General features: G+C 40.6%; 1 protein-coding gene across 1 annotated transcript in view; it reads left to right on the top strand.

The window, feature by feature from the left end:
• LOC306917443 (semaphorin-5B-like) overlaps positions 1–15,035 on the top strand; it is a 169,182-nt gene that overhangs the window by 134,699 nt on the left and 19,448 nt on the right. The window contains exons 15-17 of the mRNA XM_079495669.1: positions 537–680; positions 7,043–7,190; positions 13,252–13,477. Of these exons, the coding sequence (XP_079351795.1) occupies positions 537–680; positions 7,043–7,190; positions 13,252–13,477 (518 nt within the window). The remainder of the gene's footprint in view (positions 1–536; positions 681–7,042; positions 7,191–13,251; positions 13,478–15,035) is intronic.

The following is a 15,035-nucleotide window of genomic DNA, read 5'->3' as shown; positions in this document are numbered from 1 at the left end:
TCTCTCTCTCTCTATCTATCTCTCTCTATCTCTCTATCTCTATTATCTCTATCTCTCTATCTCTATCTCTATCTCTATCTCTATCTCTATCTCTATCTCTCTCTCTCTCTCTCTTCTCTCTCTCTCTCTCTCTCTCTCTCTCTCTCTCTCTCTCTTCTCTCTCTCTCTCTCTATCTCTCTCTCTCTATATATCTCTCTATCTCTCTCTCTCTCTCTCTCTCTCCAGTGATGTACAGTAAATAGGTTTTCAATGTAATGAGTCCCGGGATGCAGGGTCGTTGAGTCCCACTTCAACGCCATTTTTACCCATTTCATTTTATATGGTTATAATGTGGTTATATTCATGTAGAAAACAGAAAAAGAAATGATTATTATAACTAAAGCTAGCAAAAAAGCAGTACAGTAGTGCATCCCGTGGATGCAGAGGTCGTCGTTTTATTGCGTCCCTTAACTATAAACTGCGTTTTGGGATGCACCCTATTTTAATCTCTGCTCTCTCTCTCTCTCTCTCTCTCTCTCTCTCCCCCGCCCCGCAGGAATGGCGGCTGGACCCCGTGGTCGTCATGGGGCCAGTGCAGCACCAGCTGTGGCATCGGCTTCGAGGTCCGCCAGCGTTCCTGCAACAACCCGTCGCCGCGGCACGGCGGCCGCGTCTGCGTGGGCCAGGGCCGAGAGGAGAGGTGAGAGACATGCATTTATGTCATCGTGTTCCTAACAGAAAAATGGGTGGATTCTCTTGTCTTTATGTTGAGAACTGTAGACACTGTTCAGTTAGGAACTCTACTTAGGTCTACTCTTACAACAAGATGTTGCCTCACTTGCCTGACGCTCAAAGTGCAATATCGCACCTGCCCAAGTGGGCATTCTGTCTTATTACTCGGCAGTCAGCAGCAATAGATTGTATAACTACAGAGCAAATTCTGAAAACTAACAACCAAAACAGTTTTATTTGCTAAATAGACATTAAAGTGTAATTCTAACATCACAGTTTCATCAACAATTTCATTAGGCTTATTATTATTTAGGAATTATATGAATTATTATTATTTCTGCTATGAGCCTACAGAACACTAACACAAACATGATGAATCCGTTTTTATTCAAAAGCAATGAGGAGTAGTCTGTGCTGAGAAATGTGGAGTTTGCAGTGTGAAACAAACCCCCAGTATGTTCACCCCTGTGTTTATAATGACTTTATTGACATAAAAAAGAGCTGGTTCTACTTGGTTCTGATGTTACTGAAATAATGTGGAGAAATCCTCTTAACCCATTCAGGCCTGACGTCGAAATTTAAAAAAAAAGTTTTCTAAATCATGACAATTTTCGGAAAGATTTGAGGCACATTTTAACGATTTTTCAAAATGAGCTTGTAGATCTGCTATTTTTCAATAGCTAAATTATAACAATGTTTAAAACACCAAAACGGGTTCCCGCCCCAAAATGGGTTAATGGTTAATGTGGTTAAACGCTAACGTGACATGGATGCGTTCCAGGTCTCAATGGATTAATGGCTCTGCTGCAGTAACAATTAATTAATATAATAGTTGATTGTACATATTTATCCAGATACTCAGTGCATGTACATAATATCCATACCATATAGTTTGATAACATCATTCTCCAGTAGGAGTCCCAATGGAGAGTGTTTTGGTAGATGGATGAACTACTATACCTACTGATTTCTAAGGTTTATTATAAACCAGCAGTTTAACACCTGAAACATTGCACACTAGAAAGCTGAAAGAGTGATAACCCCAGGCCTTTCCTCCTCCATATTACTGTTGATCAATTGTATTATTAACACATTTCTCTGGTTACCATTTCAGATTTGTCTCCATTCCAACTGAGAGAGAGAAATTAGCACACTTTTTTGTATATAGGTGTAACCCAGGCTTGAAATCAGCAGTCTGTATTTAAAATAATTAATGGGATGAATAAATAAGTAAATTTTCAGTTGATTTAAAAGTGTTAGAAACAATCTAAAATGCTTTGAAATAACACACATTTAAGTTATACAATTATATCTAAAATGTTGCTCTGCAAGTATTTTTAAAATGTAAAACAAGCTATATACATGAAAGGAAAAAAACGTTGCAAACATACAAACCAGGGTGTCTAGCATATTTCAGCAAAAGGTTAAAATGACCTGGCTCCCACCCTAGTTGGCCAATCAGTGAGCCTGTAAGAGTTTATGTCCAGCCTACCAGTGATGCTACTTCCTGTCAGTACTTAAGCAGGAAAACTTCCTTTTCCTGTTCAATGACATGGTGGTTCTTCCTATGCTGTAGTAAACAAACACAGATAGAGAATCCTTTGCAATCTGCTTGGTAAGACTAAGAAATAATCTTCCAAACCAAATCTTCCACATTCTAAATGTTGTTGGACAGCTCCTGACCTGTATATTGTGTCATTTTAACTTTGTAGAGCAGTATTTGACCGAATGTTGCCAATCACTCACATCACAGCCAGATCTTGCCTGGATCTGGCTGTTTAGCAATAGCCACAAGGTGCCAATGATTCATTTTGTGTACATGTTACGTTTTGAAACACTGTGATTTTATTTTGTTGTTACTGAAGGAATATATCATTTATGTACATGAGTATTTTGTGTTATAGTAATTGAAGGTAAATTTTTAGTGCATCTCACCTGTTGCTAGCCAGGGAGAGATACTAAGCACGTTTGAGCCATAAATACCTCCAAGTTACAGCACAAAACACCCTGTAAGCTATTGAATGTGCATGAGGTAAATTGCACAACCTCATTTCATTTGTGATGATGAAATAATGTGGAGAAACCCTCTTAATGGCTCTGCTGCAGTAACACTTCATTAATATCCACTTATTCAATATTGTTAGACTGTACATATATTATCCAGATAGTCAGATACTCTATATTGGATATAGATAGATTCATATATTAAATATGAAGTTTACAAAGCAATCTCACAGTTAGCAGTTTATTTCTAGAATGTTGCATAGAGCATGACCTGGGGAGGAGTCAGAGAGGGGTGGAGCACATGCAGCAGTTTGTTAGGTTGTGATTGGTGGCTGATGATTCTATTGTTCCACTCTTTGGCCAATCAACACCAAGTAGTTAGTGGTTCCACCTCAGACTCTCTAGTATAAGAAGAGTTTGTAGTTGTCAGTTCTCCACAACTCCTCCAGGATATCAATACTTTCTGATCACATCTGACTGTGGACTCCAGGCTTGAAGTGAAGATGGACTCTCTCAATGCCACCTCAAACGATTCTGCTCAACAGGGAGGACCCAATGATCACCAAGACCTCTGTAAGTTGCTTACTGTGTCTATATGCATGCCATAAGGATGTTTTTTTATCTAGTCGTTTGTTTTCAGAATCGACTGACTGTTTTGTGTCTTTTCTAAAATATAAAACGAGATTGTGGAATCGAAATGCCTCTAAACAACATTTCCTTTTTATTTATTTCCAATTCAGTGTTGCATCATCAGTCTGGCTTCCCTGTTCTACCAGAGGTGAATGAACAAAGAAGCTTGACTAAGCAAAAATGCCACTGCTGTGATCAGTGTGGAAAACGCTTCCCTACAATGTCCAAACTTAAAACACACCAGAGAATTCACACTAGAGAGAAACCCTATGGATGTGATCAGTGTGGACAACACTTCTCTACAATGGGACACCTTAAAACACACCAGAGAATTCACACTGGAGAGAAACCCTATGGATGTGATCAGTGTGGACAACGCTTCTCTCGAATGGACAGCCTTAAAACCCACAAGATAATTCACACTGGAGAGAAACCCTATGAATGTGATCAGTGTGGACAACACTTCTCTCTAATGGCACATCTTAAAAGCCACAAGATGATTCACACTGGAGAGAAACCGTATGGATGTGATCAGTGTGGACAACACTTCTCTCAAATGTCTAGCCTTAAAGGCCACCAGAGAATTCACACTGGAGAGAAACCCTATGGATGTGATCAGTGTGGACAACGCTTCTCTCGAATGGACAGCCTTAAAACCCACAAGATAATTCACACTGGACAGAAACCATATGGATGTGATCAGTGTGGACAACACTTCTCTCGAATGGCATACCTTAAAAGCCACCGGAGAATTCACACTGGAGAGAAACCCTATGAATGTGATCAGTGTGGACAACACTTCTCTCGAATGGCACATCTTAAAACACACCAGATAATTCACACTGGTGAGAAACCCTATGAATGTGATCAGTGTGGACAACACTTCTCTCTAATGGCACATCTTAAAAGACACCAGAGAATTCATACTGGAGAAAAACCCTATGGGTGTGATCAGTGTGGACAACACTTCTCTCACATGGAAAGCCTTAAAAGCCACCAGAGAATTCACACTGGGGAGAAACCCTATGGATGTGATCAGTGTGGAAAACACTTCTCTCGAATGGAAAGCCTTAAAAGCCACCGGAGAATTCACACTGGAGAGAGAGCCTATGGATGTGATCAGTGTGGAAAACACTTCTCTCGAATGGAAAGCCTTAAAAGCCACCGGAGAATTCACACTGGATAGAAAGCCTATGGATGTGATCAGTGTGGACAACACTTCTCTCGAATGGCATACCTTAAAAGCCACCGGAGAATTCACACTGGAGAGAGAGCCTATGGATGTGATCAGTGTGGACAACACTTCTCTCGAATGGCATACCTTAAAAGCCACCGGAGAATTCACACTGGAGAGAAAGCATATGGATGTGATCAGTGTAGCCACCACTTCTCTGACAAGCCCACCCTTAGAAAACACCAGAAAACTCACACTGAAGAGAAACCCAAATTAATGAATGAATGAATGGTTTTATTTCGATCTATTCAGTTTAGACAATTACAAAACATTTTTTTTTCTTTTTTTTAAAAACACGATCGAAAAAGAATAGGCAGAAGCTTAAAGCTTATGTATGCCTATCCTCCTTACATAAGAACGTAGTTCAGAAACAATAGTAGAACATGTACATAAAAAAACAAATAACAACCACAAGAAAAAAGAACAAACAAAACAACAATACAAACAGACAAAACACAGACAAGAGCATAAGGTTCAATACTTGGATCCCTGATTGTTCAGTTATACATTTCACATCAGCATTATACTTGATTCTTCAGTGTACCGCATGGTATTTATTCAATATCGCCTTTTTTTTAATTGAATTAGATTTACACTTTGTTTTAAATTCTCGGACAAGTTATTCCACAGCTTCACCCCACGAACAGAAATACACATGCTCTTCAAAGTAGTGCAGACCCTTGGTTGTTTTAAGTTAATTTCACCTCTCAGCTCATACCTACAATCCCTAAACCTATTTTGAATATTACCAGGAAGCATTTTATGTCTTAAAGTATGTGAGTTTAGAAACAGTATATTTGTGTGCTCGTGATAACCTACATTGTTTACTATTCTTATTGCTTTTTTCTGCATTATATATAATGGCTCAAGGTTACTTTTGTAGGTTTTACCCCACACCTCCACACAGTAGGTGAGATATGGTGTTATAAGGTTGCAATACAAGGTGTGCCGTGATTTGAAATTTAGAAGAGGTCTTATTTTGCCCAGGATACCAACACTTCTCGCTAGTTTAGCTGTTATATAATTTATATGGGGTTTCCATGATAACTTATAGTCAATTATCACACATAAAAACATATTGTCAAAGACTCTTTCTAATATTATATTGTCGATCTTTAACTCACTTTGAGTGTTTTTTTCATTACCAAAGATCATATATTTCGTTTTTTTCAATGATTGTTTTGTGTGGAAAAGCTTTTGGTATATTTTTGTGAACATACAGCTGCATGTATAGATCGATTTTTTTTAACTTGTTAATGGATTTTCTTATTGGACTTTTTTTTACATTATGTTGTAAGTATGGGTGAAATAAAACGCGTTACAAAATACATATTGTGTACGTTCTTCAGCCATTTGTTGATATACAGGTTTAATGATTGTGTTTAGTTCAATGTTTGTTTTAAAAATGACAATGTAGGGAACATTTATGTCATCGTGTTCCTAACAGAAAAATGGGTGGATTCTCTTGTCTTTTATGTTGAGAACTGTAGACACTGTTCAGTTAGGAACTCTACTTAGGTCTACTCTTACAACAAGAGATGTTGCCTCACTTGCCTGACGCTCAAAGTGCAATATCGCACCTGCCCAAGTGGGCATTCTGTCTTATTACTCGGCAGTCAGCAGCAATAGATTGTATAACTACAGAGCAAATTTTGAAAACTAACAACCAAAACTGTTTTTATTTGCTAAATAGACATTAAAGGGATAGTTCAGATTTTTTGAACTTAAGTTGTATGAAATACTTGCCATTAATATAGTGGTTGCAACTGTATTAATTGATTGCCCGAGTCCCATGGTGGGAGTTCTGCTCTGGTTTTGGTCAATATTAAGTAGTTCCGGTCATTTTGTGGGGGGCACTGGGGCCACGCAGTAAAAGTAAATGAATCCACAAAACGAACGTAATTTGTATTGTTGACCTATTTCTAAAATATTAGCGCGACTTTCGTTCAAGTTTAACCCCTCCATCACATGGAACTATTTTGGGCGTAGTGATATAGACACAAAAAACATAGTTCTGTGTGATAGAGGGGTAAAAAAAGAACGGAAGTTGCACTAATATTTTAGAAATAGGTCAACAATACAAATTACGTTAGTTTTGTGGATTAATTAACTTTTACTGCGTGGCCCCCAGTGCCCCCCACAAAATGACCGGAACTACTTGATATTTCACCAAAACCAGAGCAGAACTCCCACCACGGGACTCGGGCAATCAATTAATACAGTTGCAACCACTATATTAATGGCAAGTATTTCATACAACTTAAGTTCAAAAAATCTGAACTATCCCTTTAAAGACATTTTTTTTGAGTGATGGAAATAAGCAAATTAGCACAACACCCCATAGCCCCATTCAATTAAATGCAATTCAATGCAATTCATTGAGGGCTTATGGTAGGGGAAATAATGGGCTTTTGCACCAAATAACACCTGGACCTCTTTGACCTCGTGTGTTTTGTGTCCAGGCTGTGCAACGAGAAGGTCCCGTGTCCCCAGCCCGTGCTCTGGACGTCCTGGGGCTCCTGGGCCCGCTGCAGTGCCGACTGCGGAGGAGGGGTCCACTCCAGGACCAGGACCTGTGAGAACGGAAACAGCTGCCCCGGATGTACCATGGTATTATTATTATTACACCTCACCACCAGTGTTGTTTTCGTCGACTAAAACTATGACAAGAAAATGTTCGTCCGACTACCTTTTTTCACTGACGAAAACTACATGGAAACTAAATGAAAACTAAGCTATGATGAGTCTTGATGACTAAAACTATGACTAAATATACTGACAATTTCGTCAACAAATAAAAACTAGACTAAAATGTTAGGAAGGGACTAGTGGACAAGAGATCCAGTATGAGTCATTTTACAATAAGATGCATGCTGAAAATAGCCGATCTACAAGCCCACAACGCGTCGCGCTGCGACGCGTTGTGAGCTTGTAGATCGTCTATTTTCAGCAAGTGTAAAAACAGTCATTACGACGTCATCAAGGCCCACCAAAATACATTTTAGTCGACTAAATCTACTAAAACATTCCAGGTGACTAAAATGTGACTGAAACTAAATGAAAACTATTGAAGAGAGACTATGACTAAAACTAAAATCTAAATTTGCTGTCAAAAACAACACTGCTTTCAGGCCGCTCATTCATTCCAATGTAAATATCATGGATTTTACACATTAAATACTGGTTCATATTTGGAACCAGACCTTCAAAATCTCTTCCAAATCCGTCAACAAGGCCGTATTATCCAACTGAGGCGACGCTGATACCTTCAGAACACTCTGAGACCCGTGTCAATGGAATGCTTAGCCCGTTTAGACCCCGAGGACGATTCTACAAATGTCCTCAGTTTTCTGAAAAACACATGTTTACTGTGTCAGTGGTTCTCAAACTATTTCATGTCAAGGACCCCAAACATTATATGTATTTGGCCTCCGAGCTCCATCTCTAAATATGTAGTTCCAGGGACCTCCCCAGAAGCAAAGATTTGAGTTAAAATGTTCACTCTGTAATAATATATATGCAAAGATTTGAGGCACATTTTCACTATTTTTCAAAAATAGCAGATCTACAAGCTCATAGCGCGGCACTCGGTGCCGCGCTATGAGCTTGTAGATCTGCTATTTTTCAATAGCTAAAGTATAACATAAGGGGGTTCCCGCCCAAAATGGGTTAAAAACATCACTACTGCTACGATCGATTACGACCTCAGAACACATCGGTTTGTCCATTCATCACAGCCTCTCTCTTCCAGAGAGTGAGAGCCATAATATATTCAACCCCCCTTTTCTCTGTAACTTTTTTTGTCTTCTTCTCCTTCCATAATAACTTATGCTCAGGCACCAAACCACTTAGTTGTGTGTCCCTGCTATTTTACCCGCCCCTCCTAATTCACTGAGCCCAATAATACAGTTCAGCAGCTCCCAAAAATGGAAAATTAAGATAAAGGTCCCATTATGACTCAGCCGCCACCAGCCTGCCTCAGCGTTACATTCATTATGGTGTCATTTGTTAGCCAGGGCTGCGGCAGTCTGAACAACTTCTGGCATGCAAACGCTGGAATATAGACACGGGCGAGTTTAATTGGTAAAGGACATTGCAATGCAAGACAAATCGAAGTGTATACACAAAACATTAACCCATTTAGGCCTGACATCGAAATTTAAAAAAAATATTTTTTAAAATGTCTTTTTTTTTTTCTATATCAGTGGTTCTCAATATTTCATGTCAAGGACCCCAAAGATTATATGTAATTGGCCGCCGACCCCCAATCTGAAAATATGTTGTTCCAGGCAGGGACCCTCCAGAAGCAAAGATTTGAGTTAAAAACTGAAACTCTGAAAGAATATAGATTCAAAGATTTGAGGCACATTTTCACAATTTCTCAAAAATAGCAGACCTACAAGTTCGCTATGAGCTTGTAGATCTGCTATTTTTCAATAGCTAAAGTATAACATAATGCTTTAAAACACCAAAAGGGGTTCCCACCCAGAATGGGTTAAGCATTAGACATCAGGACAGCAAAACAGCAAAATGAACACATTGGGAAAGGACATTTGAATGTAATAAAATGCATAGATAGATAGATAGATAGATACTAAATCATAATAATAATCAAGTTAAATATAAAATCAACCAGTGAAAGCAAGTCTACAGAGGTCGGTTTTTCAAAGAGGATACTGACTTTTTCAAGTTGTTCAAAAATCAAAATGTCACGCTGTGCCTTCAGTCCAGACTCTGGAGCAGCCAGGAGGGACACGACCAGAGATATATACCGCATAATATTTCGTCGACCTCTCTTTTGAAGTGTTTTTTTTTTTCAGTTCAATTTTTTTTTTATTAAATGAGAGACTATTGATTTCTCCGACGTGCCATTCGGCTGGAGACCACCTGCTGTTGGTGAGCTCGTTTGAACTCTTTATTATCGTAACCTTCTGGAAACGGTCCGCGCCAAAAGGTATATGTGCGATCGTTATCTCGCCCCTAAGACACGGCTTCTCAGCGGGGGGAATGCAAGACTGGCCAATTAACCCATTTTAGACCTGAGAAAATATTCTACAAAATGTCTTCTAAATCCTGACAGTTTTCTGAAAATGTTTCTATGTCAGTGGTTCTCAATATTTCATGTCAAGGACCCCCAAAAATGATATGTAATTGGCCGCCGACCCCCCCATCTGAAAATATGTTGTTCCAGGGACCCCAACCCAGAAGCAAAGATTTGAGTTAAAACGTTCGCTCTGAAAGAATATATATTCAAAGATTTGCGCGTCACATTTTCACGATTTTTCAAAAAATAGCAGACCTACAAGCTCGTAGCGCGGCACTCGGTGCCGCGCTACGAGCTTGTAGATCTGCTATTTTTCAATAGCTAAAGCATAACATAATGCTTTAAAACACCAAAAGGGGGTTCCCGCCCAAAATGGGTTAATGATGTCGGGGGAGGCCATGTCCACACCACTACATTTAAAAAAATATATCTTTACTAGTTTCACGGCTCGTCCTGAAAGTTTTCAAGCTGCTGGCGAAGCAGCAAAAAGGACTCCGAGTTATTATCCACACTTCAAATGAATACACGCGCACAGCCACGCACAAACACACGCACGCACGCACGCTCACACACACACGCTTATACACAGGGTAATGGCAAAATGCCACGGTGCATTTATGTCCATTCCAAAGTGCTTCACAATCTCCTAGCGTTCACAACAACCTCTTTCTTTTCTTCTCAAAATCTTTTTTATGCAGGTTTTATATTGCAGAAGCCCACAGGGGCATGAAGCATGAATGGCATCAAGTAACAGGACCTTAGAAAAGAAAAGCAAACGTATTCATGATACAAGAGTACAGCCTTCAGTGGTCAAGTGTAGTCAGTAACATACAGTATAAACACAAGTAAGACGCGTAAACGCAGGAAGCGAACAAAGCTGTTGTGGCAGTCTGACACACACACACACACACACACACACACACAGAGACCTCTGTATCTTTCCAATTTCAGTTGCCCTCTGGTGGCGGGCGGGTGATAGTTAGTGCTCACTTCGTTCGTTCCCTTTTGCAACCAGATCTAATTTCTATTATGTTTGGGAGACAAGAAACACTTTCCTGGGGTTTTGTTTATTTTAGTATTTCAAAGTGTCCGTGGTGTCATGGACACTGGGCTCACTTACTTCCATGTTGTCTCAGTAAGACAGCCCTCCCCCTATCCACAAGGTGGAGCAGTGCACCAAAGCATTATGGGTATTGTAGTCCAGGAAGGACAGTTTCAGCAGTCATTCGCGTTACCTACAGTACGTAGATTTGTCCAGCCAATCAAACTGGGTTCAAATCATCAAACCTCTCGTGTCACTCACTACAGGGTCTCTCTCTCTAATCGCCACTCCTTTGCGTTGACCAATTTCACATGGCAGCCATTTTGCAATTGTGTTTAAAGCTTTATGTTACACTTTAGCTATTGAAAAATAGCAGATCTACAAGCTCGTAGCGCGGCACCGAGTGCCGCGCTACGAGCTTGTAGGTCTGCAATTTTTCAAAAATTGCGAAAATGTGGCGGAAATCTTTGAATAACGTTTCTAACGTTTTTAACTCAAATCTTTGCTTCTGGGGGGGGGGGTCCCTGGAACAACATGTTTTCAGATGGGGGTCGGCGGCCAAATACAGATTATTCTGGGGGTCCTTGACATGAAATATTGAGCACCACTGATATAGAAACATGGGTATTTCAGAAAACTGTCCAAATTTCGACGTCAGGCCTAAATGGGTTTTAAGAGACAAATGGTCATTTACACGCCCTGTCAATTCCCAAATACCTGAGAGCTTTTTGGTTTGTTTGCTCAAGTCTGCACCATGAGTCAAAGTGTGACAACGGGTATCTTTCATTCAGTACGGTTGGTTTCATACTGCGAACCATTCAAGCTCACCAATTTGTAAATTGGGCTATTTTGTTTGTGCCCGCGTGGGTGTTGGACGTCAGTGTTGATTGGTCAGAAATTTGGTAGGGGGGATTCTACATTAGCCATGAGTATCAAATGCATTGTTTCACCCTTTTTATTGCTTTTCATCTGTCGTTTATTACCGGCAGTAACAATGTGAGCACTGTACTGAAGTGAAATGAAATGTTCTCTTTTCAAATTATGTCATAGCATTGAATACATTTTAATATGAGCATCTTTTATCGTCCCATTTTATGCTAAACGTGTCTGACGGTATATTTTATGGGCTATTATCCGACTGCTCTCTTATGTAAATGTTGTTCTAAGTGCTCTCACGGGCACGTCCATTGTTCCACTTCCACTTCCACTGTCATAATAGCCAAGATGGAGCCTTTTTTGTGTTTTCCTTTTCCTTTCATGCTGTTAACTTTATACACGGCCCACAGCGTACGTTTCGTGTAATTTATTATTTTTTTATTACAACAAATGTGATTCCGGACTGGTGTTGTTTTTGGCGGCAGCACATTTATATTTTAGTTTAGTCATAGTCTTTGTACTGAAACTTCATTTAGTTTTAGTCATATTTTAGTCACCCTGGAATGTTGTCTAGTGTTAGTCTAGTTTTAGTCGTCGAAGTGTCATGCGATTTTAGCCGACTAAATCTACAGTTGATTTAGTCGACTGAAATTTATTTTGGAGGGCCTTGATGTCGCCGTGAGGACTGATTTTACACTGAAAATAGCCTATCTACAAGCTCACAGCGCGTCGCATGGGTGTGGGGGTCCGTGACCAAATATTTGTCAATTTGGGGGATAATTTGCACAAAAACCTTTAAGGCCTCACTCAGACCTTTAAAACGTTGATGCATGCTTGTTGTATGAATGTTGTGAGTGTCATGGCCGCCCCAATGCATTTCCAATGGAAGTCACATGGTTTGTAGTCCACATTTTGGACTACAAGTTGTTGTATGGCTTTCAGCTGTGTTTCGACTGCGCCCCTCCCCCTCATACAACACAAATGTTGTGTCAAACCATGTGACTCCCATTGGAAATGCATTGGGGCAAGCTGTGTCACACCCTTTGTATACAACAAGCATACAGCAATCTGTTGCGACCGTGTGAGTGAGGCCTAAGAAAAATTGATTTAGAAGGCAAAGGTCTTTACAGTTTGACTGCGGAATTGATTAATTCGCAATGCCTGGATTTCACTAACCTTTGAAGAACGACCGCGCCGACATGATCGTTCCTTTTCATGAAAATCCGCTTTAAAATGGTGTAATTGCTTGTCGTTGTGTTGAAGAATAATAATAATAATGAAAATATAACTCATGTAACTCGTTATTGGGAGGGACGCTGTTAACCCATTTTGGGCCGGGAACCCCTTTTGGTGTTTTAAAGCATTATGTTATACTTTAGCTGTTGAAAAATAGCAGATCTACAAGTTCATAGCGCGGCACCGAGAGCCGCGCTATGAACTTGTAGGTCTGCTATTTTTGAAAAATCATGAAAATGTGCCTCAAATCTTTGAATATTTATTATTACAGAGTGAACATTTTAACTGAAATCTTTGCTTCTGGGGAGGTCCCTGGAACAACATATTTTCAGATGGGGGGGGCATATTACATATAGTTTTTGGGGTCCTTGACATGAAATATTGAGCACCACTGATACAGAAACAAGGTTTTTCCCCTTTTTTTTCATTAATGGGTTATTTCTTTGATTCCCCCCCCCCCACCTACCTTCCAGGAATACAAAGCCTGCAACCTGGAGGCCTGCTCGGAGGTGCGCCGCAACACCCCCTGGACCCCCTGGATGCCCGTCAACGTCAGCCAGGACGGGGCGCGCCAGGAGCAGAGGTCGCGCTACACCTGCCGCGCGCTCCTCCCCGACCCGCACCAGCTGCAGCTGGGCAAGAGGAAGGTGGAGACCCGCATCTGTCCCAACGACGGCTCCGGGGCCTGCGAGACTGACCGTGAGTCTTGGTTGGGGTGCAGGGTTTGAGTCGATTAGATAGTATTTCAGTGTTTATCAATATACTGTAGAGTCCGTAGGGGGGGGGGTCCGTAATTCTGAGAGTGTAAACGGTCCATTTGGTAACGTTTGTGCGCTCTCAGAGAGTTAAATAAATACTCAGAGATATCAGGTAGGCCCTATTTTTGCCGTGCTATATGCCTTATCCCTAAACTTCTTTGCCTTTTACTAATTAGAAAACATTTTAAAATCGTTCGTGCCGTTCAATTGGCTATTTGAACTCATTCAAAAATGTTTTTTTTAAATCGTAAAAAAGGAAAAGTCGTTTTTAGGGATAAGGAGTTTAGCATGGACGAAAATAGAGCCTGTCCGAGGGCCTAATGCGTATCAAACTCTGGGTCCTTGACATGAACAAGGTTTAGAAGCACTGGTTTGTTTGACATTTTGCTTAAAAGAAAACCCGTTGGAATGCAGATATATATGCTTCTCAGGAAAAGGAACGTCACGGATAAACTTACGTTTGTTTCCACTGTGTGTCCTTTGGTTTAAATTCAAACAAAACAAAACAAAAAAACAAAGAACAGTCAGGGGGGTGTATATGTGCTGATGTTTGGATACTTGTGTGCTCGTATATGTATACACTGCACACACACACACACACACACACACACACACACACACACACACACACTGTACACACACCCATCCTCTACATACAAGGGAGCGTGCTAAGCAAGCGTACTGCCACGGTGAGCCCTGATCTAAGCTGACAGAAGCCTTTAACAGCCATCTGGAGCGCTGATGTCTGGCCAAGTTTCTTTTGTCTAGCACTTACGCAGCCCTTTGAAATGAGCAAAAACAAAACGTCTGAGATACGGATGAAACATTTCTACTGACCTAATGGGAAGCCTCAGGGATGGCACCTGTTTTCCATGTACGCCGTATGCGCGTGTGTGTGTGTGTGTGTGTGTGTGTGTGTGTGTGTGTGTGTGTGTGTGTGTGTGTGTGTGTGTGTGTGTGTGTGTGTGTGTGTGTGTGTGTGTGTGTGTGTGTGTGTGTGTGTGTGTGTGTGTGTGTGTGTGTGTGTGTGTGTGTGCGCGCGTGTACTTGAGTGCTTGTGCTGGCGCATGCTGTGCATATCTGTATTGTCTGGAAGGGGAACTAGTTCATTTCTGTCGCGACCCACATTGAACCTACCTCACAAATGATTTATGATGGGAGTGTGGTGTGGAATACTAGTCTGAAATACTTCAGCTTAAAGCCGCAAGGTGTTTATATTTGTGATGAACCGGCTTAATATGCAATAGGAGTTTGAGTTTATATAATGATATTGCCCTTTATACAACCTACGGTTTAGGCATTTAGCCTTAAGACCCATTTTGGGCGGGAACCCCTTTTGGTGTTAGCATTATGTTATGCTTTAGCTATTGAAAAATAGCAGATCTACAAGCTCGTAGCGCGCCACCGAGTGGCGCGCTACGAGCTTGTAGGTCTGCTATTTTTGAAAAATCGAAGAACGACTGACATAGAAACATAGCTTTTCCAGAAAACTGTCAGGT

This window comes from Electrona antarctica (assembly GCF_951216825.1).
Source record: "Electrona antarctica genome assembly, chromosome: 24".
NCBI classification, from domain to species: domain Eukaryota; kingdom Metazoa; phylum Chordata; class Actinopteri; order Myctophiformes; family Myctophidae; genus Electrona; species Electrona antarctica.
Note: the sequence above shows the minus strand (reverse complement) of the source record. Positions and strands in the feature narration are given on the sequence as shown.